General features: G+C 40.4%; 1 protein-coding gene across 1 annotated transcript; it reads right to left on the reverse strand.

Annotated features, from left to right (window-relative positions):
• Positions 1–5,491: 5,491 nt before the first annotated feature.
• Positions 5,492–23,105, reverse strand: fndc7a (fibronectin type III domain containing 7a). Its single transcript, XM_061979921.1, has 14 exons — positions 23,042–23,105; positions 21,500–21,518; positions 21,156–21,413; positions 18,769–19,029; positions 16,966–17,223; positions 16,635–16,889; positions 14,968–15,222; positions 14,619–14,876; positions 12,157–12,414; positions 11,826–12,080; positions 10,447–10,713; positions 6,174–6,203; positions 6,069–6,105; positions 5,492–5,628 (listed from the first exon to the last, which is right to left on the reverse strand). Exons 1-13 carry the CDS (start codon positions 23,096–23,098, stop codon positions 6,074–6,076), a joined length of 2,463 nt encoding a protein of 820 aa, XP_061835905.1. The 5' UTR covers positions 23,099–23,105; the 3' UTR covers positions 5,492–5,628; positions 6,069–6,073.
• Positions 23,106–27,071: the final 3,966 nt, after the last annotated feature.

A 27,071-nucleotide genomic window follows, 5' to 3' on the forward strand; every position in this document is an offset into this window, starting at 1 on the left:
CCTGGGCCTTGAGTTTGACACCTGAGGAGTAGACAGACATTTTAAGTAATGTATTAGGATATTCTGTATAACACAGCATATTTAGTTCAGGGGCAGATATTTTCCAATTAGTTATGCTCAATTTAAAGGGTCAGTAAAAAAAATTATAGTTAAGACCAAACTTTGGCCATATTTTATGTGGTAAATAAATTTTTTGTTTGGTTTACTTAGCATACAATGACACAAGTAAAATGTCGTTAGGTAATGTTGAAATGCATGTACTGTATATTGAATAAATGTATTATTGAATAGGAAGCTGCAGTTACCAGGATCTTTTAGCATGGTGCAAAATATTGTGTTCCCTCAATATTTAATGGAGGTACTGTATGAAGTATTGTCAAAATGTACAAATCAATGAAAATACCAAAATAACAATTCAGTTCAGTTCAACAATTGGTCGAGGTATTAATAATTTGGACTAGGGTTGTCCCGATGCCAATATTTTAGTACCGGTACAAAAATGCATTTCGATACTTTTCTGTACTTTTCTAAATAAGAGGCACCACAATAAAATGGTATTATTGGCTTTATTTTGACAAAAAATCTTAGGGTACATTAAACATATGTTTCTTATTGCAATTGTGTCCTTAAATAAAATGGTGAACATACTATATATATAGCTCGGTTGGTAGAGTGGCCGTGCCAGCAACTTGAGGGTTGCAGGTTCGATCCCTGCTTCCGCCATCCTAGTTACTGCCGTTGTGTCCTTGGGCAAGACACTTTACCCACCTGCTCCAAGTGCCACCAACGCTGGTTTAAATGTAACTTAGATATTGAGTTTCACTATTTAAAAGCGCTTTGAGTCACTAGAGAAAAGCGCAATATAAATATAATTCACTTCACACTACTAGACAACTTTTCTTTAAATAGTAAGTAAACAAACAACGACTCCTAATTAGTCTGCTGACGTATGCAGTAACATATTGTGTCATTTATCATTCTATTTTGTCAAAATTATGAGGGACAAACTGTAAAAATGTATTATTTATTTATTATCATTTACTGTTAATATCTGCTTATTTTCTGTTTCATAATGTTCTATCTACACTTCTGTTAAAATTTAATAATTACTTATTCTTCTTTTGTTTTATACTTTACATTAGTTTTGGATATTACCACAAATTTAGGTATCAATCCGATACCAAGTCGTTACAGGATCATACATTGGTCATATTCAAAGTCCTCATGTGTCCAGGGACATACAGTGTTTCCTGAGTTTATAAACATCATATAAATGTTTTAAAAAGGAAAAAAGATTTTGTGACAATAAAATATATCGATGTAATCATAGTGGTATCGACTAGATACGCTATTGTAGTTGGTATCATTACAGTGGATGTCAGGTGTAGATCCACCCATGGCATTTGTTTACATTCAGGGGTGCTAGCTTTTGTTAGCAGTGAGCTATTGTATCCTCCTACGGTGTGTAGTGAAGCATGTTTAGCTATTCCTCGTCCTTCAGTGATAATGATACTTGTAAGAAACTCACTTTATTTGTCACCATGGAGGCGAGGATTATTGATTTAGAAGTAGCTAAAACACTGCTGACTGCAGATGGATGTTAGCTGCTAGCTAGCTAGCCATGTTTTAAAGCACCTCTTCCTGAGGGTGTTTCAGTGTTATAACTTTATCTTTATCTTTAGTTTTTAAGCCAAAATGCGTCCATTCTCCCTTTTCTGTCTACACAGTGTCTGCTTGTAAGTACTCCGTGTGCGCGCTGCCGAACATGCTCCTCTGCTCGTAAAAGCAGCAATGTCACGACGTGACGACGCGCCGTCATGCTCGGAAACCGGTACTTTTCAAACAGAGTATAGTACCGTTTTTGATTCATTAGTACTGCGATACCATACTAGTACCGGTATACCGTACAACCCTAATTTGGACTAATGCACAGCTTTCCTGTGGGATTTCCACTTATTATAAAACCAGTACAACCCACTCCACCTCCCAAGAAGATGATTGACACTCATAGTGATGTTGGGAAAACATATATTTTATTGTCATCTGTCAACTGTAAGCAACCAAACCCACAGAACATATCCACTTGAAACCATGTGCAGCAACTGGATCACAAGTATCACCTCCAGGACCCCAGGCCCGCTTTGACCCACTTTTATCAGTTGACCCTTTTTGGCGGGTGTTTTATGAACGGATTTATTTACCCTGGTCAATTAAATACCCTCCTGGGTAAATAAAGTTACACAGGAATTTATTTCGTGCCTAGTCCCGAGGTGGGATTTTGGAGAGTTCCCCAGGAACCTTTAAGGGCATGCTGTGTTGGTTGAACACAGTTGGGACGTTTCTAAAACTTTATATTCAACATTTTAGCTGCAATTACAGTATGCGAGAACAACTTGTACATTTGTTTGTATTTTTTGTTTGTATAGATACTTGACAACTGAGAGAAAGATGAACGATAGGAACTTTTGAGTTGCAGGAACTTTTGTGGGGCATCTGTGGGCTAAAGAACGCTGATTCCTAGAACAATCGTGCAGTGTCGTGTTTAAAATAGTTTGCACTTTAAAGCTGATTGTTATTTTTACAAGTTTTGTGTTGTTACGCAAAGCTACAAGAAGTGGACGGACTATTTCAAACGTATTTACAGAGGAATATTCAGTATAAGCCGCAGGTGTCAAACTCAAGGCCCGGGGGCCAGATCTGGCCCGCCACATTATTTTATCTGACCCACAAACACCTGGAAATGATATGTGTCAATAAAGTACTTCATATTTTCTCATTAAATGTAACTGATTTTTTTCATTTTGACAGAAAAAATATATTTACTGCTTGAAATTGCATGACTTTTAAACTTTAAGAGTATCCATTATTGAAACAAATATTACAGTATATTGTAATACTTTCCAAACATTTTTTTGTCTAAATAAAAATACTTAACTTTACAGTAAACTACCCATCAAATTAATAAAAATTACAATACATTTTTAATGTTTCTTTACAGCATATTACTATAAATTTAAAACAACTACTTCTGTTTTTTGCGTTAAAATTTTGTTGACTGAGCTGCCAGTTTTTGACTTTAAAATCTACAGTTGTTGTTTTTAACAGTGTATTACTGTAAATGGAAAGATGGTACATTTGTTTTTACGGTAGAAAAACTGCCAGCTAAGTTGCCAGAATAAAAAAACAATTCGTACTGTTTTTCCATGAACAATATAATGTTGTAAAAATCAATGTCAATTTAACACAAATATTCTGGCAACTAAGCTGCCAGCTTTTTCCGTAACCGCCCCAAAAAATGTTGTAAAAAAAAAATAAAAATTTTTTACAGTAAAACTTTGTAAATGTCAAGTTTTTACTGTAAAATCGACAGTCTACTTAAAATAATTTATATAATTAATAATGAAATCCAGAGGCAAATTCATACATTATTCACTGTTACAAGCGGCCCTCTGAAGAAAACCAGTTTGACACGCCAGGTATAAACAGTCTTCGAAGCGACAACTCCTGCTGCTCACTGGGACTTGACAACTTTGTTGTTTAAGGATAAATGTGAAATAGAGGAGTCTGTAAACGAGTGTGAAGAAGGTAAGTCACATGAAATATTCACTCTTCACTTTGTTACATGCTGTAACAGTAGTCAACCACACGTCATTTTGAGTGAAGCAAATACTAATGCTAACAGGCTAACACTAAATATGTTACGTTTATGTTGTCGCCGTGAGATGAACGCTAACATTTGTTGTTCATGTATTGTTATTTAAAGCTAAAATGGACCATGTGGACTCCTGACCCATCATGCTGTGGACAAAATTCCTGATTTTGTATGTAAATGTGTTACGCTTTGTTTTTAAATCATATCATTTTGTATCTTATTGCTTTGTTTTTTATTTACCTACAATTAAGTAAAATACGTCTGGCCTAATACTGTCTGTTGAGTTACATGGCATCGATGTAGAAATACACTGTAGCATTCATCCATACGTCATCAGCCTGATTGTATGAACTACCTTGATCTGTTAAATGGAGGTGAAAACGCAAACCTAACATGTCTACATGAACCCATGGTTCCAGGAACTAAAAGTTTGAGAAACTGAAAGCTCCTGAACTTTGGGTGGAAAAGGGCCGATACAAGGCCTCCCCGAAAAATGTAGTTTTCTACTCACCCCAGACTCAGTTTACTCTCTCACTGTAGGAACTAGGGTTGTACGGTATGCCGGTACCAGTATAGTATTGCGGTACTAATGAATCAAAAACGGTACCGGTTCACAATTTATACTTTTTTTTTTTTAACGGGCATGACGGAGTGCCGTCACCTCATGACATCTGCTTACGAGCAAAGGAGCATGTTCGGCAGCGCACAATCACAGAGTACTTACAAGCAGACACAGTGTGTAGACAGAAAATGGAGAATGGACGCATTTTGGCCTAAAAACTGACGATAAAAGTGAAGTTATAACACTGAAACGCCCTCAGGAAGAGGTGCTTTGAGACATGCAGCGAACATCCATCCGCAGTCTGCAGTGTTCTACTTCTAAATCACTAATCCTTGTCTCCATGGCGACAAATAAAGTAAGTTTCTTATAAGTATCATCCCTGCAGGACGAGGAATAGCTAAACATGCTTCCCTACACACCGGAGGAGGATACGATAGCTCACCGGCGTCACCGCTAACAAAAGCTAGCGCGCCTGAATGTAAACAAACGCCATGGGTGGATCTACACCTGACATCCACTGTAATGGTACCAAGTACAATAGCATATTTAGTCGATACTACTATGATTACATCAATATTTTTTATCATCACAAAATCTTTTTTCCTTTTTTAAAAATTCATATTATATTCATAAACTCAGGAAATACGTCCCTAGACACATGAGGACTTTGAATATGACCAAAGTGTGATCCTGTAACTACTTGGTATCGGATCGATACCTACATTTGTGGTATCACCCAAAACTAATGTAAAGTATCAAAGAACAGAAGAATACGTGATTATTACATTTTAACAGAAGTGTAGATAGAACTTGTTGAAACGGAAAATAAGCAGATATTAACAGTAAATGAACAAGTACATTAACAATCAATTTTTACAGTTTGTCCTTTATAATGTTGATAAAATGATAAATGACACAATATGTTACTGCATACGTCAGCAGACTAATTAGGAGCCTTTGTTTGTTTACTTACTATTAAAAGACAAGATGTCTTGTATGTTCACTATTTTATTTAAGGCCAAAATTGCAATTATAAACATCTGTTTAATGTACCCTAAGATTTTTTTTAAATAAAGACAATAATGACTTTTTTTTGTGGTCCCCTTTATTTAGAAAAGTATCGAAATACATTTTGGTACCGGTATCAACATATTGGTATCGGGACAACCCTAGTAGGAACTAAACATCAATTAATTTGACCTTTGACATGAAATTGCTCAGTAGGTTTGAAAATGTTTGTGATTTATTTCTTTAAAATGCACCTTTTATTTCTTAGTGAGTTTGTACTTTCTTCTTATGCATGTCTTCTTGCAAACATCACTGAAGCACAACAGGAGTATAATATTTCATTCATGCATGTCCACATTAGATGTCAACAGTCCTCCTCCGCGTCGGGGTGTCGTTGGGAAGCTCCCTGAGGGTTGGAAACATGAAATGAAGGTCTCCTCACAAGCATCATATTGTTTGTGACAGTGCACATGCATCCAGCAGCTCTCGTCTTACACACACATGACGTGTCACGTTCTGCAGCACCTCGCCATCTTTTACCTGAGTCACGTTCACAGTCCCAGGTTTCTATGTTCTAGTCCCAAAGGTAAAGACAGGATAAGTCACCTGTACATTATTCTGTTCTCTATCTTTGTTCTCCTCTAAAATTCACTCCTATTGTTGGGCCAACACAATCAGTTTATTTTATGGAAGCCTGTGATGCTGTTACAAAATACGGCTCAAGTTGTGGAGCACCACAATGGACGCCTCCAGCTTTTATCAATTGCTTTCACGCATGCAAACAATAAGCGTCTTTGTCTCAGGCTGTCACCTATGTCATCCAAAGTTGATTCACATGAAACTCACCGGCTTTATTTTATGCTTCTTCTCCCTCGAGAGATCACTGAACGGATAGAGAACGTGTTAGTCAAAAGCTTACAACGTACAATGTTGGATTTTTGAGACACTTACCAATGGCAGCATTAAATCCTTTGCAGGGAACTGAGAACGACATAAAAACAATTTGTATTAGGCCTATTGTTACATGGCAGCTTTAAATCTATATTGAGGGTACCCTGGCTTGTAAAAAAAGTAGAATAGTATTCCCACCAGACAATCTACTGTAGTTACTGTGTGTTGTTACTACAGGGTGTGCCAAGTTTTTTTACATAACTATACTGTAACTCAGGCCTGGGCAATTATTTTGACTCGAGGGGGCAAATTTAGAGAAATAAATGTGTCTGGGGGCCGGTATATCTATCTATCTATGTATACATATACAGGTATATATATATATAAAGTACAGGCCAAAACTTTGGACACACCTTCTAATTCCATGCATTTTCTTTATTTTCATGACTTTTTTACATTGTAGATTGTCACTGAAGGCATCAAAACTATGAATGAACACACGTGGAGTGATAAAGGTGAAATAACTGAAAACATGTTTTATATTGTGGGCTTCACGGTGGCAGAGGGGTTAGTGCATCTGCCTCACAATACGAAGGTCCTGAGTAGTCTTGGGTTCAATCCCGGGCTCGGGATCTTTCTGTGTGGAGTTTGCATGTCCTCCCCGTGACTGCGTGGGTTCCCTCCGGGTACTCCGGCTTCCTCCCACTTCCAAAGACATGCACCTGGGGATAAGTTGATTGGCAACACTAAATTGGCCCTAGTGTGTGGATGTGAGTGTGAATGTTGTCTGTCTATCTGTGTTGGCCCTGCGATGAGGTGGCGACTTGTCCAGGGTGTACCCCGCCTTCCGCCCGATTGTAGCTGAGATAGGCTCCAGCGCCCCCCGCGACCCCAAAGGGAATAAGCGGTAGAAAATGGATGGATGGATGGATGTTTTATATTGTAGTTTCTTCAAAATAGCCACCCTTTGCTCTGATTACTGCTTTGCACACTCTTGGCATTCTCTCGATGAGCTTCAAGAGGTAGTCACCTGAAATAGTTTTCACTTCACAGGTGTGCTTGAAGCTCATCGAGAGAATGCCACACATATACACACACACACACACAGTAATCAGAGCAAAGGGTGGCTATTTTGAAGAAACTAGTATAGAAAAGATGTTTAGTTATTATTAACAGTTATTTCATCTTTTTTTGTTAAGTACATAACTCCACGTGTTCATTCATAGTTTTGATGCTTTCAGTGACAATCTACAATAGTAGATAGTACAATAGTCATGAAAATAAAGAAAACGCATTGAATAAGGAGGTGTGTCCAAACTTTAAGGCTGTACTGTGTATGTATGTGTATATATATATATATATATATATATATATATATATATACATACAGGTAAAAGCCAGTAAATTAGAATATTTTGAAAAACTTGATTTATTTCAGTAATTGCATTCAAAAGGTGTAACTTGTACATTATATTTATTCATTGCACACAGACTGATGCATTCAAATGTTTATTTCATTTCATTTTGATGATTTGAAGTGGCAACAAATGAAAATCCAAAATTCCGTGTGTCACAAAATTAGAATATTACTTAAGGCTAATACAAAAAAGGGATTTTTAGAAATGTTGGCCAACTGAAAAGTATGAAAATGAAAAATATGAGCATGTGCTCAATACTTGGTTGGAGCTCCTTTTGCCTCAATTACTGCGTTAATGCGGCGTGGCATGGAGTCGAAGAGTTTCTGGCACTGCTCAGGTGTTATGAGAGCCCAGGTTGCTCTGATAGTGGCCTTCAACTCTTCTGCGTTTTTGGGTCTGGCATTCTGCATCTTCCTTTTCACAATACCCCACAGATTTTCTATGGGGCTAAGGTCAGGGGAGTTGGCGGGCCAATTTAGAACAGAAATACCATGGTCCGTAAACCAGGCACGGGTAGATTTTGCGCTGTGTGCAGGCGTCAAGTCCTGTTGGAACTTGAAATCTCCATCTCCATAGAGCAGGTCAGCAGCAGGAAGCATGAAGTGCTCTCAAACTTGCTGGTAGACGGCTGCGTTGACCCTGGATCTCAGGAAACAGAGTGGACCGACACCAGCAGATGACATGGCACCCCAAACCATCACTGATGGTGGAAACTTTACACTAGACTTCAGGCAACGTGGATCCTGTGCCTCTCCTGTCTTCCTCCAGACTCTGGGACCTCGATTTCCAAAGGAAATGCAAAATTTGCATGGTTGGGTGATGGTTTGGGGTGCCATGTCATCTGCTGGTGTCGGTCCACTCTGTTTCCTGAGATCCAGGGTCAACGCAGCCGTCTACCAGCAAGTTTTAGAGCACTTTATGCTTCCTGCTGCTGACCTGCTCTATGGAGATGGAGATTTCAAGTTCCAACAGGACTTGGCGCCTGCACACGGCGCAAAATCTACCCGTGCCTGGTTTACGGACCATGGGATTTCTGTTCTAAATTGGCCCGCCAACTCCCCTGACCTTAGCCCCATAGAAAATCTGTGGGGTATTGTGAAAAGGAAGATGCAGAATGCCAGACCCAAAAACGCAGAAGAGTTGAAGGCCACTATCAGAGCAACCTGGGCTCTCATAACACCTGAGCAGTGCCAGAAACTCATCGACTCCATGCCACGCCGCATTAACGCAGTAATTGAGGCAAAAGGAGCTCCAACCAAGTATTGAGTATTGTACATGCTCATATTTTTCATTTTCATACTTTTCAGTTGGCCAACATTTCTAAAAATCCCTTTTTTGTATTAGCCTTAAGTAATATTCTAATTTTGTGACACACGGAATTTTGGATTTTCATTTGTTGCCACTTCAAATCATCAAAATGAAATGAAATAAACATTTGAATGCATCAGTCTGTGTGCAATGAATAAATATAATGTACAAGTTACACCTTTTGAATGCAATTACTGAAATAAATCAAGTTTTTCAAAATATTCTAATTTACTGGCTTTTACCTGTATGTATGTATATATATATATATACATACACACACACATATGTATACACACACACATATATGTAGGCCGTGAAAATCTGTTGCACAGCATGTGGGTTTGGGTCCTATTTTTAGGAACACTAATACAAAACCTCGCAATAATGTCTGATTGAATGCTAAAAACGGTATGACAGACCGCCTTAAAAAACGGAATGTAATTTTAAATTTTTTTACTGAATGAAACACCCAGAATGTACACAAAAATAAAGAATGTGGGATTTACAATATTAACCATGAAGCATAAATACTGAATATTGACAACAATTTCGCCACACCTAGCGTGTGTGTGACAATCATGGCTACTTTAACTTTTTAACTTTAACATAGGAACGTCACACCCCCCCTCGATCGACATATTTTACAATCAAGCGAAACGCAACAAAAATGCAACAAACACAGCATAATATGAACCCCACCTACAATCTGATACATCTAAAATATCACTAAGCTTTAGAACTTTGTTGTAAAAATCTCCTTCCGCGTCTGTCCCTGACACCCGCATTTCAGGCTGGTTACTCTGGAAACACTCTGTGGAAACGCTCCCCTCCCACACTGCTTGGTGCCTCGTCTGAGCTGCTGTGACTTAGATTACCATAGTAACCAATTAGATGACCATAGTAACTAATAGATTACCATAGTAACTAGTATATCATGCAAAAGCGCAGATTCCAACCATTGAAATACATAATGGCAGCTACAGTTTCCATCTTAAAGATCTAAAAAAATTATTTGGGAATGTCCGACGGGCCAGATTGAAAAGCTTAATGGGCCTTAATTTGCCCAGGTCTGCTGTAACTCTTCTCTAAAAGAGTTAACATTTGGCAAAAAATGCATTTCTACTTTGTTGCCTGTGGTGGCGCTGTTATTAAACACTGAAGGTTGGCGCTGAAAGTCGGACTCAAGTCAAAACATTCTTTCTAACTTTAGGGTGTTCAGGCGAATCACTGAGGAATTTGGTACACATCTTCAGAAGACTGTCAAGCACATGTCAATAACATGTGAGCAAGATTGGTTAAAAAACATGGCTACCATAAAGCAAAATGTGCTTTATGGTAGCCATAGGGGCATGGGCAGGATTTAGCAACAAATTGACCATTTGTCTCATGACACTTAGAATAAAACATGTATGCTAGCACGTCTTCCAAAACATTTTGACCACAACCCATAATGTCATTTACAGTCATGTGAGAAAATTAGGACATTGGCTAAAATTGTAATCACAAAGGTTTACTACCATTAATACTCATGTTTATTTTCCTTGCACAAGTTGCATGAGAGCCAGTTATTCCTAACTGGATTTAGTGGTCTGCATGATCCATCTCACCTGAGTATGTTCTCTGCTGGCAGAAGCCCACTTTGACGGCGTCAGGTCCAACCGGCGCTGCCACCACCGTGTAGACATCGCCGCATGTCTCCTCCTGGATGTCGCAGTATTTGCTGTTGGCGGGCGCCAGACACGTGTAGTTGGCCGCAGTCCCGTACAGTTCCACTGCGTGCTGCTGGACCTGGGGGCTCCAGGAGGTGCGCCAGTACACCCTTAGGGAGTTGTTGGCCCAACGGTATAGTTTAACATAGGTCGGGCAGCAGGCACCTAGGTAGGATATAGCGTGGGTCTGTTCAAAAGTGCCAGTGATGTTCAAGTTTCTATATTAGTAGCTTTGGTTTTACAAAACCCAAAACCAGAGAAGTTGGCACGTTGTGTAAATGGTAAATAAAAACAGAATACAATTATTTGTAAATCCTTTTCAACTTATATTCAATTGAATAGACTGCAAAGACAAGATATTTAACGTTCGAACTGGTAAACTTTGTTATTTTTCGCAAATATCAGCTCATTTGGAATTTGATGCCCGCAACATGTTTCACAAAAGATGGCACAAGTGGCAAAAAAGACTGATAAAGTTGAGGAATGCTCATCAAACACTTATTTGGAACATCCCACAGGTGAACAGGCTAATTGGTAACATGATTGGGTATAAAAGCAGCTTCCATGAAATGCTCAGTCATTCACAAACAAGGATGGGGCGAGGGTCACCACTTTGTCAACAAATGCGTGATCAAATTGTCCAACAGTTTAAGAACATTTCTCAACGAGCTATTGCAAGGAATTTAGGGATTTCACCATCTACGGTCCGTAATATCATCATAAGGTTCAGATAATCTGGAGAAATCACTGCATGTAAGCGGCAATGCCCGTGACCTTCGATCCCTCAGGTGGTACTGCATCAAAAAGCGACATCAGTGTGTAAAGGATATCACCACATGGGCTCAGAACACTTCAGAAAACCACTGTCAGTAACTACAGTTTGTCGCTACATCTGTTAGTACAAGTTAAAACTTTACTATGCAAAGCCAAAGCAATTTATCAACACCCAGAAACGCCGCTGGCTTCGCTGGGCCCGAGCTCATCTAAGATGGACTGATGCCAAGTGGAAAAGTGTTCTGTGGTCTGACGAGTCCACATTTCATATAGTTTTTGCAATGTATTGCTGCCATTAAATTCTAAGTTAATGATTATTTGCAAAAAAAAAAGTGTTTCTCAGTTCGAACATTAGATATCTTGTCTTTGCAGTCTATTCAATTGAATATAAGTTGAAAAGGATTTGCAAATCATTGTATTCTGTTTTTATTTACGAATTACACAATGTGCCAACTTCACTTGTTTTGGGTTTTGTAGTAATAGAAATACTATTTTGTTCTCACTCGATGAAAAGCCGTGGTATTTGCACTCTGACATGTGTGCAGTGCGGCTGATGGCTTCTAAGGTGACACTGTAGTTAGTACCGCAAGTGATACATCCCATCAAGCAGTGGATGTCCATAGTGTGACACTTTGCGTGTCCACGCGGTGACGTCAGAGTGGCGATGAAAGAATGGGCACCATACCCAGCCGACCATGTCACGTTGGTCATAGCCTGTGTGACCTGGCTCACGTTCAAAGATGTTGGGCAGCAAGGACCTGGGAAAGATACAGAGGGATGATCACAACCAAAGTGCATTAATGCATGGTGACCATGAACCTTTTTTTTTTCTACCTGTTTCCAAGATTTTACTGTATCCAGTTAGGCTTGTTCCTGCAGTTGTGGTGGCTACGGCTGTGACCTCATAAGTTGAACCACAGGGCAGCTCCGTTAGCTCACAGGAGCTGTTTCCTCCATAGCATGTGTGGGTGTCGTAGCGTCCGACAGCGGTGACGGTATAATTTGTATTTTGGTTGTTGGGTGTTGTCAAGAGGACTGTGTAGGATGAGTTGTTGGACTGAGTCATATTCAAAATATCTGGAGCACAAGGAGCTGCGGAGAAGAGATGGAAGTTATCAATAAGTGGTTTACAACAAGGCATTGTTATGTTATCTGATTTGATAATGACTTTTAAAATCACATTTTACAAGATAATCAGAAACTAAAGTTAATCGAAGAAGTTCTTAAAGTACGCATGAATCAAACCTTTTTTTTTTTAACTTAAGAGGAATACTGTTTTGTTTGTGGACTCAGAATGCTAACGCTTAGAACAAAGCAACATGTTTCTATTACTCGAAGCTCCCAAAGTACAACCAGTACTTTCAGTAGAAAGAAACATGACACTACCTCAACTCATGGTGTACCTTTTGTTGATTATAATGAAAACTAAGTCATCTAGTAGCTTTTACTGTCTTGAATTTGACCAAAAGTATAACATCACATAAAGACATATTGCAACTAGGGTTGTCCCGATATCAATATTTTGGTACCGGTACCAAAATGTATTTCGATACTTTTCAATTATTTTCTAAATAAAGGGGACCACAAAAAAAGGCATTATTGGCTTTATTTTAACAAAAAATCTTACGTTACATTAAACATATGTTTATTATTGTAATTTAGTCCTTAAATAAAATAGTGGACATACGAGAAAACTTTTCTTTCATTAGTAAGTAAACAAACAAAGGCTCTTAATTTAGCTGCTGACGTATGCAGTAACATATTGTGTCATTTATCGTTCTATTATTTTGTAAAAATTATTAAGGACAATTGGTAGAAATTGAATGATTAATCTACTTGTTCATTTACTGTTAATATCTGCTTACTTTCTCTTTCAACATGTTCTATCTACACTTCTGTTAAAATGTAATAGTCACTTATTCTTCTGTTGTTTGATAATTTACATTAGTTTTGGATGATACCACAAATGTGGGTATCGATCCGATCCGATACCAAGTAGTTACAGGATCATACATTGGTCATATTGAAAGTCTTCATGTGTCCAGAGACATGTTTACTGAGTTTATAAACATATTATGAATTTTAAAAAAAGGAAAAGAGATTTTGTGACGATAAAAAATATCGATGTAATCATAGTAGTATCGACTAGATACGCTATTGTATTTGTGCCCCCCTCTCCTTCGTGGAGGGGGGGGGGGGGCACAGGTTCGGTGGCCACGGATGAAGCGCTGGCTGTCCAGGGTGGGGACCCAGGGTGGACCACTCATCTGTGCATCGGTTGGGGACATCTCTGCGCTGCTGACCTGTCTTTGCTCGGGATGGTCTCCTGCTGGCCCCACTATGGACTGGACTCTCACTATTATGTTAGATCCACTATGGACTGGACATTCACAATACTATGCTAGATCCACTCGACATTCATTGCACCCACCCACATCTGCGGTCCCCACCAAGGTTTCTCATTGTTATCCCATTGGGTTGAGTTTTTTCTTGCCCTGATGTGGGATCTGAGCCGAGGATGTCGTTGTGGCTTGTGCAGACCTTTGAGACACTCGTGATTTAGGGCTATATGAGTAAACATTGATTGATTGATTGAGTGATTGATTGATATCATTACAGTGGATGTCAGGTGTAGATCCACCCATGATGTTTGTTTACATTGTGATGCCGGTGAGCTATTGTATCCTCCTACGGTGTGTAGTGAAGCATGTTTAGCTATTCCTCGTCCTGCAGTGATGATACTTGTAAGAAACTTACTTATTTGTCACCATGGAGGCAAGGATTAGTGATTTAGAAGTAGCTAAAGCACTGCAGACTACGGCTGGACGTTAGCCGCTAGCTAGCCATGTCTTAAAGCACCTCTTCCTGTGGGCGTTTCAGTGTTATAGCTTCACTTTTATCTTTAGGGTTAGGGTTATTAAGATAAACTGCATCCATTCTTCCTTTTCTGTCTATACACTGTGTATGCTTGTTAGTACTCTGTGATTGTGCGCTGCCAAACATGCTCCTCTGCTTGTAAAACCAGCAATGTCACCACATGACGACGACGCGCCGTCATGCCCGCTGAAAAAAAGTGAGGGGGGGGGGGACCGGTACTTTTTAGAGGTGGTATAGTACCGAATATGATTCATTAGTATCGCAATACTATACTAGCACCGGTATACCGTACAACCCTAATAGCAACATACTTTTTCGAATGCAATGTTGATACAATGGCATCACTGATCTTGCCTTTGATTTGATGTTGGAAAAAGCCCGATAGTAATGAATGTATGTTGCAGGGACTCATCAATTACCTGTCTCGTGACCGTGTGGCATGCAAGTGCGGTTGCACCCTCTTATCTCGCTGCAAGGTGTGACCACTACGGAATATATTGCGTTGCACCTCAAATCCGACAGTGCACACACAGGTTCTGTGTCATTACAGTGGATGGCTTCGTTGGCCTGCACTGCGGTCGTCTCATAGAGCTCCGCCCCCTTGACCCGTGACCACATGACCTCCAGGGTCTCTGTGGAAACGGAATTTAAAGAAACACCCTCTGGGCAGCATGGAACTGATGGAGATATTGAGAAACACAGAGAAAAATTCAATGTTTGCATGTTGGAATATGCAGTGGTGTTGATATTTGCTATACTTGGTCATACTGGTTGTGTAGTTCTGCACATTTGCATAGGGGCTCGAGCCAGCCTGGTTGTAGGGAAAGACACTGGTGAGGTAGGTGTAACCACACATGCAGAAAAAGTGGCAGCTGGTTCCTGTGGTGTTGCATAACTTCTCGGTACCGTCGTCCCTCTTTATGAAGGTCATGTAGAACTCCACCAGTGGTACTTCATCCCACACCACTGAGCAGTTACCAGCGTTGGGCTCTTCCACCCAGATGTTGTCTGGAGGACATGGGTCTAAGACAGGAAAATACATTTACAAGGGATGACAGTCATTTTGAAGCCATTTAGCTTACAGACTTTTAGATAAGCACAGTAGAAGACCGAAAAGAAAGATTCATGGTATGATACAAGGTGATGAACCAATGTTGTCCGCTTGTTCTCAAATACTGTTTAACTAATCTTCAGCTGGAAAGTGTTTTCACCTTTTGTGGTGTGCGAACTGCACATTGTAACTCTAGTGTTACCAAAAAACAAACAAACACTATGGACACAAGTCTTGGGACACACTCCTATGGCATTAATCATACAAAACCCAAAAACAGTTGACACGTTGTGTAAATGGTAAATAAAAACAATGATTTGCAAATCCTTTTCAACTTATATTCAATTTAGTACACTGCAAAGAAAGATACTTAATGTTCGAACTGGTAAACTTTGTTATTTTTTGAAAATATTAGCTCATTTGGAATTTGATGCCTGCAGCATGTTTCAAAAAAGCTGGCACGAGTGGCAAAAAAGACAGAGAAAGTTGAGGAATGCTCATCAAACACTTATTTGGAACATCCCACTAGTGAACAGGCTCATTGGGAAGACAAGACAATGCCAAGCCACATTCTGCACGTGTTACAACAGCGTGGCTTGGTAGTAAAAGAGTGTGGTTACTAGACTGACCTGCCTGTAGTCCAGACCTGTCTCCCATTGAAATTGTGTGGCACATTATGAATGAGCAATAATTCCACCTGAAAAGCTTCAAAAATGTGTCTCCTCAGTTTCCAAACATTTACTGAGTGTTGTTAAAAGGAAAGGCCATGTAACACAGTGGTAAAAATGCCCCTGTTAAAACTGTTTTTGCAATGTGTTGCTGCCATTAAATTCTAAGTTAATTATTATTTGCAAAAAAAATTCAGTTTCTCAGTTCGAACATTAAATATCTTGTCTTTGCAGTCTATTCAATTGAATATAAGTTGAAAAGGATTTGCAAAACATTGTATTCTTATTTACGATTTACACAATGTGCCAACTTCACTGGTTTTGGGTTTTATATGTTGGAACTCCTTCCAACTGGTGTAATGCTCACACCTCCCAATACTTTTGTCCATCATCGTGACTCATGGCCCCTTTTCACTGCACTGTACCTACATGACTCATAGTGGTCAGTGTTTCCACATCTAAACTCAGAAACGGCCAATAGTATTCAAGAGGAAACTGAAGGCAACTAAGTGAACACTATGGAACATAATACTGCAGTGCCCATAGCCAAGGGATGATCTTACATTAGCATATGTGTTTATCTTGTTCATTTCTAGATTCAAATGTGTTTCAGTTATGACCAATCTGCTTGACCAATGAGCAACAGGCAATGGTTTACGTCATCTGGTAGTACCTTGTTTTGGCATTGGATATGATATAACTGATAATTGACCCACATGTAACGTAGTCAGCTGGTGGTGAAGGGCTGCTGGGTCCAGCTGAGTTGAAGGCAATGACAGAGACAGAGTGATTCTGACCACACTCCATAGGAGTGATGTAACAGTAGGTATTAGCTGTGGCAGTGCAGTTTTGGCCGTTGGTACTCCAAGCCAAGTAGTTCTCAGCTCCCTGCACAAACACCCAGTACACCGCGATGCCAAGAGACCGGCCCAGAGTCACCTGAACGTGGACCAAATCTGGACTTGGCGGACCTTGAAGTGAAATCCAGGGGAATGTTAATGACAAGATCCACTGCAGGGCTGCAAGTTGGATTTCCGGCGTGCTCACGTGTGATCTGGCAGACGGTGAGGTCGTCACCAACGCGGCCTTCAGCGTCCCAAGCTGTACTTTTGATGCAATAGGTGGTCCCTGCCTCAAGATCATCAAAGGTCACAGTGTTTTCAGTGGTGTTGACTTTGAGGCGTGAGCTGGAGCCCTGCTCGATGATGCAGAGCGAGTAAAGGACGGCGTACTCAACGGGGGACCAGGTGACCAGGATAGTGCCATCATCAGGGGATGTGGTGTTCAACTCGGGCGCCTTGACCACTGAAGACCAAACAGTTAGTAAAACATCAGACTCCACCAACTATGTTGTTTTGTAATCAATGTAACGTAGAGACGACATCCCTGTGATTAGATTTCACTGTATCCTCCCCAAGGGAGTGGACAGTGCCTTGTTCTCATGGTTTCTCTTTTCATTTTGTGAAAACGTTAACGTCGCAGAGGATGGATACAGTTTCCACCCTCATGCATAGCCTGCGAAGCCTTAAGACGGCCACAAAGAGACGTGAAATGGCACACTGTCATGGCCGGCGGAGTGAGGCAAACTTTTGTCTACAGAAACAACAAACAGGCAGTCTCTCGCAGACAGATTAGCATCTTGAGTAAATGGCTTCTCGAGTGTATGTCTGGCTAAGGCTATGTCTACACTAAGCCAGATAACCCCTTAAACGCATAATTATTTAGCCTAAGCCCTGTTTCAGCCACACTAAACTATCGTTTAAGGTCCCCCTCCTTGGATAATTTTTTACACGGGTAAGTGCGCCGTGTATTTCTTGAATCTCCGACTCTTAGCTTTGTATGGACTCATTGATTGTTTACAAACTGAGTTCGGAGAGGAAGTGATGCCAGAAAGACCGAGCCCCACACAGGAAGTGACGTCAGAAAGAACGCGCCACAGCCAACTTCATAATAAAGTGGTTTCGTAACTCGGAGCTAACCACTGGAAACATGAAGGCGAGTCTTCCAGACATGCCCGTGTTTCTCCTTCCGTCTGTACAGACGCTTGTGGAAATCACGCATGAATACCTTTAGAGAAAGCGATTGCAGCTATTTGGGATGTAACACTTCTCAGACGGCAAGAAAACTTTCGAATGTCCGGGTCAGCTGTGAATCTACTTACCGAAAAACGTTGTCCATTTGTCGAAGGAGAGACAACGACAATACGAGCTCTTGTGGATGTGATAAAAAAGGTAGCGTGTGCTTTGTATTACCTGGCCGTCGCGGGAAGACTAATGAAAACGGCCAATGCTTTTGGACTGACAAAGCAGGCTGTATCAGATATTGTCCGCCATGTCAGAGGTCCAGAGTATATAAAGTCACCAAAAACGAATGGACAATGAAGGTGAAGGCAAAAGAGTGAGGAGTGTCCTGACCAGATATCTAGATCCCCAGATTGATTGTTGTAAAATGTTCTTTGTCACATTGTGTACTTTTACGTGTTTATTAAATATTTGATTAGTTTATGATGGCTCAGGTGTGATTCAATACAGTCGGGCCCCGCAGCACACTGGATTCCAGTTCATTGAAATACCACAACACTGGATATTGTTCAGATAAGTAAAATTTAAGAACTTGCACACAAAGCAACACTGGAGGTGAATATGACGTGTGCATTTTCCGCACATGCTTAGTAGGTCGCGTTGCGCCGGCGGACGGAGGGGGTCTTAAACGGTGGCATTGTTGTGTGTGGACACAGATAAGGTTAAGTGGGATTTACCCCGGATAACGTGTAAACGGGGCCTAAGTGAAAAAAGTTAGTCTTCAAAGTCAGTTAGAATATGTATGGTCAAAATCAAGGTTTTGTACTACCTGTCCTGGCTTTGATGTGGTACGAAGGCTGGCTGCGTCCCCCGGCATTGCTGGACATGACGCTCAGCTTGTAGTCTGTGTAGGGATGAAGCTTCACCACGGTGCCCGGGGAACTGTTCACGGCGGTCTCAGAGAACAAATCACGGCTCTGCGACACGGCCCTCAGGATGTAGCCGGTCGCTCCGGCAACCTCTGTGAACTCCACGGTGATGCTGTCACTGTGCTTGGAGTAGGCCTGTTCAATGCTGGGCACCTCTGGGGCTGCATGATGGATGTAAATTTGTATAAAAGAATGAAGTATTCAACACCTTCCATTAATTCATCTAATTTCTTCTGCTGGAGCCTATCCTATCCCAGCTGACTTGAAGCAAAATGACTCATCACCATCCAATCACAGAGCACATGTAGAGATTGTCAAAAGACGAAAGGCTTAGAATTTATCTAAAAAAAATCCCCTGTTACACAAAGTCAGTGTGTTTCCCACCTAGGCCTTCAGTGATGTCCGACTTCAATGATTACCTCTCAAAATACCATAATTGATGTCACCACATGATCATTCTTGGAGAAATATTATACAGAAACACATTCACGCACTACTAGAAATTGAAGCACCTCAACAGTGTACAAAACGGGTTATTTTCTGGCGCATTTAAAAATCAATAAACCCGCATCAGTAATTAAAACATATCTTATGTGGTACTGTCAAAATTTAAATTGCAAAAAACATATTCAACGTGAAAAAATAAAGAAATAACATATTTGAACTCACAATTTGTAGAACCCATTCGACACCGTATAAACCCCTCGTAGTCGGTTGATTCGAGTGGAAATGGCGGGCATTTCCCCATTTCATCGCTGACATCGTCTCACAAGATATCATTTCTCTTTAAATATCCTTCTTGAAAATGGCCTTGCAAATATAAATCTCCCACCTAATCAACGTTTTGTTCTGCTTCTTTGTGGGTCAACACTTCCTGCTTCCTGCTAAATTGCAACTTGTGATTGGATACTCACTTTGGAATGACAAGTGAGTATCCAATCACAGTATCGTTAACATCAGGCTACCTAGATAGGTTACTGTCAGCAACTTTTGATCTGATTGTCTATCGCAACTGTCTATCAACTGTATGTGTTCTCAAATTCATCCGCTAACTGTCCCGGTGAGTATCCGATCACAGGACGTGTAAAGGTCACGTTCAACGTGAGGCCAGCTAGAAGGCTTTACTGACAACAACTTGTGAACAATCAAGTTTGGCTATCACAATTATCTATCAACTGTATGTGCCTGTTCACTTACAGTGCGTAGACGCCTGCATTGTTGATTCTGAAGGCCTATCCATCCATCCATTTTCTACCGCTTGTCACTAACGGGGTCACGGGGGTTGCTGGAGCCTATCCCAGCTGCACACGGGTGGAAGGTGGCGTACACCCTGGACAAGTCGCCATCTCATCGCAGGATTCTGAAGGCACCGGGCAGATTTCGTACAACATAAGCTATCTGAATTCTAATTGGATACAAACTCTAACCTAAAAACAACAGCACTGGAACTTGTGATTGGATACTCACTTTGGAATGACAAGTGAGTATCCAATCACAGTCTCGTTAACAGCAGGCTACCTAGATAGGCTACTGTCAACAATTTGTGATCTGATTGGCTAGCGCAACTGTCTATCAACTGTATATATTTTCAAATTCATCCGCTAACGGTCCCGGTGAGTATCCAATCACAGGATGCGTAAATGTCACGTTCAACGTGAGGCCAGCTGGAAGGCCTTAAAAAAGTGAGTATCGATGATTTCTCTGCTAGCCCGGTATGGCTACGGCGCAACACTTCCTGCTTTAGTAAATTCAAATTGCAACTTGTGATTGGATACTCACTTTGGAATGACAAATGAGTATCCAATCGCAGTCTCGTTCACATCAGGCTACCGAGATAGGCTACTGTCAACAACTTGTGACCTGATTGGCTATCACAATTATCTATCAACTTTATGTGCATGTTCACTTACAGTGCACAGACGCCCGCATTGGATACAAACTCTAACCCAAAATCAACAGCACTGAAAGGAGCATAATATGACATGAAGAGAATATGAATACTTTTGGATAATTAGGGAAAGTAAATAAAAAAAATACTTTTATCTTTAATTATGATCATGATTTCTGGTTATGTTAGGCCAGCAGAGAAGGTCTTGTGGCGCAACCCCTTCGAACTTAAACAAAGCCTGTTGGGCCACAAGGCCTTCTCTAAGGTCTGACAAGTGCCATCACAAATTCCCAGAGACACACTCCAAATCTTCCCAGAAGACTAGGATTTCTGCAAAGTGGGCTCAATGTGATATATTTTCCCACACACCAAGCAAAAGTGAGGGTCCTGTTCACTGACCTGTGGTCTCTTCAGTCTCTGCACTGCTCAGCACGTTGAGGGCATGGTCCATGGCCTCCAAGTGCATGGTGTAAACCGTGTTTGGCGACAGAGAGTTGACCGTGCCCATCACTGTGTCAGCGCCGAAATGAGTAAAAAACGAGCGCTCTGGAGAGGTTTTGGATGTCGCTGTGATCTTGTAGGACGTGGCTCCACTGTGTCCCATCCACTGCATGGTCACACTTTTGGACGTGACCGAGAACACAGAGAAAGAGATGTCTAAAGGAATCAAAGATACGAAGGAAATGTGCATTTAGGGGAACGGTCTAAGGTCGGAAAATCTTTTTTGTTGTGGTTGTTGTTACCATTTTGAGCCATGCATATCTGAAAATTACAAAAACAATCAGATCAATAAACTGGGGGTACATTACATTTGCAGCATATTTGATGGCATCTCTCCAAGTATAGAAAGATATTGTTGTGCAGCACTTTGGAAAAAAAATGGTTGTTTATACAAATAAAGTGGATTGGATTGGATTGGATATTATCCTGATGTAGGGCTGGGCGATATATCAAGTTTGTAAGATATATCGATATATTTTTAAACAAGATATGAATTAAGAAAATATCGTAATATCAGTAAAATTTATTTCACGTTAAAATGACCAAACGCCGCTTATTTGTTGTGTTCCTTGATTCTCCCCCACTTCCCACTACCTCTCATGGGCTACTAAACCCCTCCCCTTCCTCCTTCCAAGGTGTCCTTGCACGTACAAGAACATCCATGATTGGTTGGTTGTTTACTATGATGAGTCACGATTGGTTAAGATTAGGGCAAAACATTACAACAGGCCAATCAGAGTCAAGATAGGGCGGGTCATGGAACCAGGAAGGGAAATCACAACAGACATCCCAAATGACGACGAGAGAGTCGTAGAAGAGAAGAGGGAATATTCAAGCGGGCGATTTCTATATTTAAAAAAACTAGTGGAAGATGGCAAAGGGATTCTCTTCCATAGATTTTTCTTTTAGCGATGTAGAAGATATCCAGGAAACCCACAAATATGTCTATTTGGCCAAATGTATGCATCTCGATAAAACATTCATTTGAGTTGTTTACCATGTAAGCCCATATCAAAACTGTTCTCCAGTTGCCAAACCGGGCGTATTTCGCACGAGAAATGCTGCCCAAAATGTACGCCGAAGTGATGAAGATCATAGCCGCACAATTAAGTCAAGTCACTTACTTGGCACTGACCACAACCATACGTGTGTGAAAAGTCCATTACATCGTCCACTGGGAATTGAAAAGTGCCTGCCTGCAAATTTTTTTTTTTTATCAGTTTGATACATTTTGTATTATTTGCACAGTTATGTTGTTTATTTTACGTAGAGAGAATATTTTTCTATTTTATTTATGTTATGTAATTCTGTGCTACTTAAACAGTTTATTTTCTGTGCTGTTAATAACCATCTTGACTAACTAGGTTAGTCAAGATGTTAAAAGTGTTTACAGTACAGTTGTCATTCACTTCAATTTCAGTGAATCTCGCTCAAAAATTAATATCTATTCTGTATATGCATACTTTTACCAGAAAATATATCGAGTTTAGGTAAAAATATATTAAGATGTCATTTTTCATCCATATCGCCCAGCCCTATCCTGATGTAAATGATGCCCTGCACACAGACAGAGGCAGCAGGCTTTCACTCAACACACATTTCAGGTATTTCTTTCAAGTCGGAATGAATTTGTCCATTGAAGTGCGGGTGTGCACGCCACACACACTTCAGCAAAAGAGCCTTTGTTCACAACCATATGGCTATGCAATATTGATTCATGACGCTTAAGATCATAAAAGTACAACCAAAATTGGTTTTCTTAATAAGAGGAAATCATTGCTTACCTGTGTCAAAGTCAAGAAAATCAAAAGTTTGGGCATCAGCAGCCATGTGGTGTCCATATCTGCAGGCTTTCTTAACAGCCTAGAAGCCAGATGAATGTTGTTGTTTTTTTATTGCTCAAAATGATTTAAGGGAAAATTCTCTCTCTCTTCTTCCTGTACTCTCTCTCTCCCTGATGAGCCGACAGGTGCTTTATTGTTTCTGCAAATACCAAAGAGCCTAGAGGCGGAAACTCCTCCCCTCAGGGGGGCTTGGGTGGCCACTCTGAGTGAGACGAGGAAAGCTCACCTTTCTGAGATGTCTTTTTTTTTTTTTTTTTTTTTTTTAAAGCTTTTGATTTACAGTTAATCCTATGGATGACTATATCGAAATCTACTTCCAAATGTTGTTGCAGTGCAGCACATTACAACATTTGTTTTTTAACTTGTTTTGAGCAGTTTGTTAGGTCTTGGGCTTTGAAACTGGAAGGGTCCTTTCGAGGACCCGCCCACTCACCACCAAAAACCCACCTGGTCTGACATCTCTCCTTGTGTGGTCTGATTCTGCAGACCTCAACCCTACTGCTTTCCCTGGGAAACTTCTTCCCTGGCGTCCTCCCTTCTCTGTATTTTTAACGTCCGTGAAAAAAAATCTTTTTGGATACTGCCTGAACACTTGGCCTTCAAAATAAAAGCACAGCAGTGAAACGCAACAGTGCGGACAACAATGACGCAGGGGTAGGGCGAGTCGCATGTCATTTTATTTGAATCAAATTGACAGCGGTAGGAAGACGGATGGACATGAGGATGACAGAGAAAGCATCTCTGCAAAAAAAAAAAAAAAACTTGCGTAAATAGCTTGACAAATTGAGACCTTTTTTGAAAGATTTGTAACATAAGTTTTAATACACCACATGTAAGAATAAATGCATGTGTGCTATATATTAATTGTTATGTGAAAATGGTATCCCAACACGGCATTGAAACAACGTTGAGAGCTTGTTGAATTAGGTCCTGACTAGGGATGTCCCGATCCAGGTTTTTGCACTTCCGATCCAATACCGATATTGTTTTTGCACTTCCGATCCGATACTGACCGATACTGACCGATACTGGCCCATCCGAGCATGTATTAAAGTTTAAAGTTATTTAGCCTACTTAGTTGTCAGAATCATGTTGAAAAGGGTTTTAGTACTCTTGATAACAACTAGCCAGCTGAATTAGGGGAGTTTGAATAATACACAATGGTTGGTAACAAGAAACTGACCTGTTTATTCAAGGATAAACACAAAATAGACAAAATTATACATGACAAACAGAAATGGCATCATTGAACTAGGGCTGGGCGATATGGCCTTTTTTTAATATTGTGATATTTTAAGGCCATATTGCGATACACGATATATATCTCCATATTTTGCCTTAGCCTTGAATGAACACTTGATGCATATAATCACAGCAGTATGATGATTCTATGTGTTTTGATTGATTGATTGAGACTTTTATTAGTAGGTTGCGCATACAATTGACCACTAAATGGTAACACCCGAATAAGTTTTTCAACTTGTTTAAGTCGGGGTCCACTTAAATTGATTCATGATACAGATATATACTATCAGATATATACTATCATCATAATTCAGTCATCACACAAGATAATCACATTGAATTATTTACATTATTTATAATCCAGGGTGTGGAGGGGGGCGTCGGATGTAAGTGTCAAAAAGACAGTCAAAAGAGTTTGATATGAGAATAAATCTAAAGTTAAAATATAGGGTAGAAATGCACCCATTTGCAGGAAATGTAGTCTTGATTTTCAAGATTTTCTTTCAAGGCTTGCATGTCTACATTAAAACATTCTTCTTCATACTGCAAAAATATATGCTACTTTTAAACTTTCATGCAGAGAAGGAAATCACAACTAAAAAAATCACTAATTTTTTCAGACGGTGTTGATCTGGTAATTTTTGCCTCAGCATTTTGATGGTGTGGGCGTGTGGCACCGAATGGAGATAAGCGTCTCGACAGACGTTACAATATTTGAACAATGATGACGAAAACTGTTTTCTCTGTCGTGTCCGTCCGTGTGTCGAAAATTGTTATGCGCTTATTTTTTTATTTGAGTTTGTGCATGGCATATAATTGCTATGCGCAGAGGACGCTTGAGCAGTGCGCAATTGCACAGGCGCGCACCTTAGAGGGAACGTTGGTCACACGGCTGCGCTAGCATCACAGCTAACGTTAGCCATGCTGCTAGCTCTCTGCTGGGAGAGGGCGTATACGTATGTGACGTATGACGTGACAGTATGTGACGTATGACGTACACGTATGTGACGTTTGTAAGAAGGTACGTGCGCTTGCTGTCTGTGAGAGGGAGACACAGAAAAGAGTGAGAAGAGCCTGTCGTATAATGCCAGCAGCTAAATGCAACTGCGTGAGAATCCACAGACCTGTGGATGTGTTAAAGGTGTGCTGGAAAATGCGGAACGGAAATTAGGGAACAGCAGAAAAGTGGAATGTATTATTTAAATCGGTGCGTTGGAAAACACGGACCGAGTTTTTTTAAAAACTGGATCTGGATCGGCATTTTCCCATGCCTTGCCGATACGCATTTTTTGGCAAATATCGGCGGCCGATCCGATCCAAATATCGGATCGGGACATCCCTAGTCCTGACTAGGGTTGTCCCGATACCAATATTTTGGTACCACTACCGGAACCAGAATGTATTTCGATACTTTTCTAAATAAAGAGGACCACAAAAAATGGCATTATTGGCTTTATTTTAACAAAAAATCTTACGGTACATTTAACAGATGTTTTTTTATTACAATCATAGAACAATGTTGGCCTTAAATAAAATAGTGAACATACTAGACAACTTGTCTTTTAGTAGTAAGTAAACAAACAGAGACTCCTAATTAGTCTGCTGACGTATGCAGTAACATATTGTGTCATTTATCAGTCTTAAATGAACAAGTGGATGAATTGTGTTATTCATCCACTTGTTCATTTACTTTAGGTATCGATCTTCATGAATGTTTTTTGTGACCAACAAGTATGTGCTCCAATAACTCCATCACAAAAAAATAAGAGTTGTAGAAATGATTGGAAACTCAAGACAGCCATGACATTATGTCCTTCACAAGTGTATGTAAACTTTTGAAACTGTCTTTTGTGAAAATCTGCTGCACAGTATGTGTTTTGGGTCCTATTTTCAGGAACACTAATACAAAACCTCACAATAATGTCTGATTGAATGCTAAAAACGTTATGACAAACCGCCTTAAAGGCCTACTGAAACCCACTACTACCGACCACGCAGTCTGATAGTTTATACATCAATGATGAAATCTTAACATTGCAACACATACCAATACGGCCGGGTTAGCTTACTAAAGTGCAATTTTAAATTTTGCGCAAAATATCCTGCTGAAAACGTCTCGGTATGATGACGCCGGCACGTGACGTCACGGATTGTAGAGGACATTTTGGGACAGCATGGTGGCCAGCTATTAAGTCGTCTGTTTTCATTGCAAAATTCCACAGTATTCTGGACATCTGTGTTGGTGAATGTTTTGCAATTTGTTCAATGAACAATGGAGACAGCAAAGAAGAAAGCTGTAGGCGGGAAGTGGTGTATTGCAGGCGGCTGCAGCAACACAAACACAGCCGGTGTTTCATTGTTTACATTCCCGAAAGATGGCAGTCAAGCTTTACCATTGGCCTGTGGAGAACTGGGACAACAGAGACTCTTACCAGGAGGACTTTGAGTTGGATGCGCAGACGCGGTACCGTGAGTACGCACGCAGCTGCGGCTTCCAAACATTTGATCGCTTGCCCGTACGTGCGTGCCGCTATATGCATGTCACGTACGTAACTTTGGGGACTTTGGGGAAATATACTGTATGTGCTGTATGAACTTTGGGGAGGTGAACGGTACTTTGGGCTGTGGGATTGAGTGTGTTGTGCAGGTGTTTGAGTTGTATTGGCGGGTTATATGGACGGGAGGGGGGAGGTGTTTGTTATGCAGGATTAATTTGTGGCATATT

Source organism: Nerophis lumbriciformis, linkage group LG19, assembly GCF_033978685.3.
Source record: "Nerophis lumbriciformis linkage group LG19, RoL_Nlum_v2.1, whole genome shotgun sequence".
Classification (NCBI taxonomy): Eukaryota; Metazoa; Chordata; class Actinopteri; order Syngnathiformes; family Syngnathidae; genus Nerophis; species Nerophis lumbriciformis.

Excerpts from the sequence above, each read along its gene's own strand:
- fndc7a (XM_061979921.1), bottom strand. The coding sequence starts at position 23,098 with ATGGACACCACATGGCTGCTGATGCCCAAACTTTTGATTTTCTTGACT. Across the intron at positions 14,877-14,967 it reads TGTGCAGAACTACACAACCA|TTCCATGCTGCCCAGAGGGT; the intron begins GTATGACCAAGT and ends TATCTCCATCAG. Across the intron at positions 12,081-12,156 it reads CAGTAAAATCTTGGAAACAG|GTCCTTGCTGCCCAACATCT; the intron begins GTAGAAAAAAAA and ends TATCTTTCCCAG.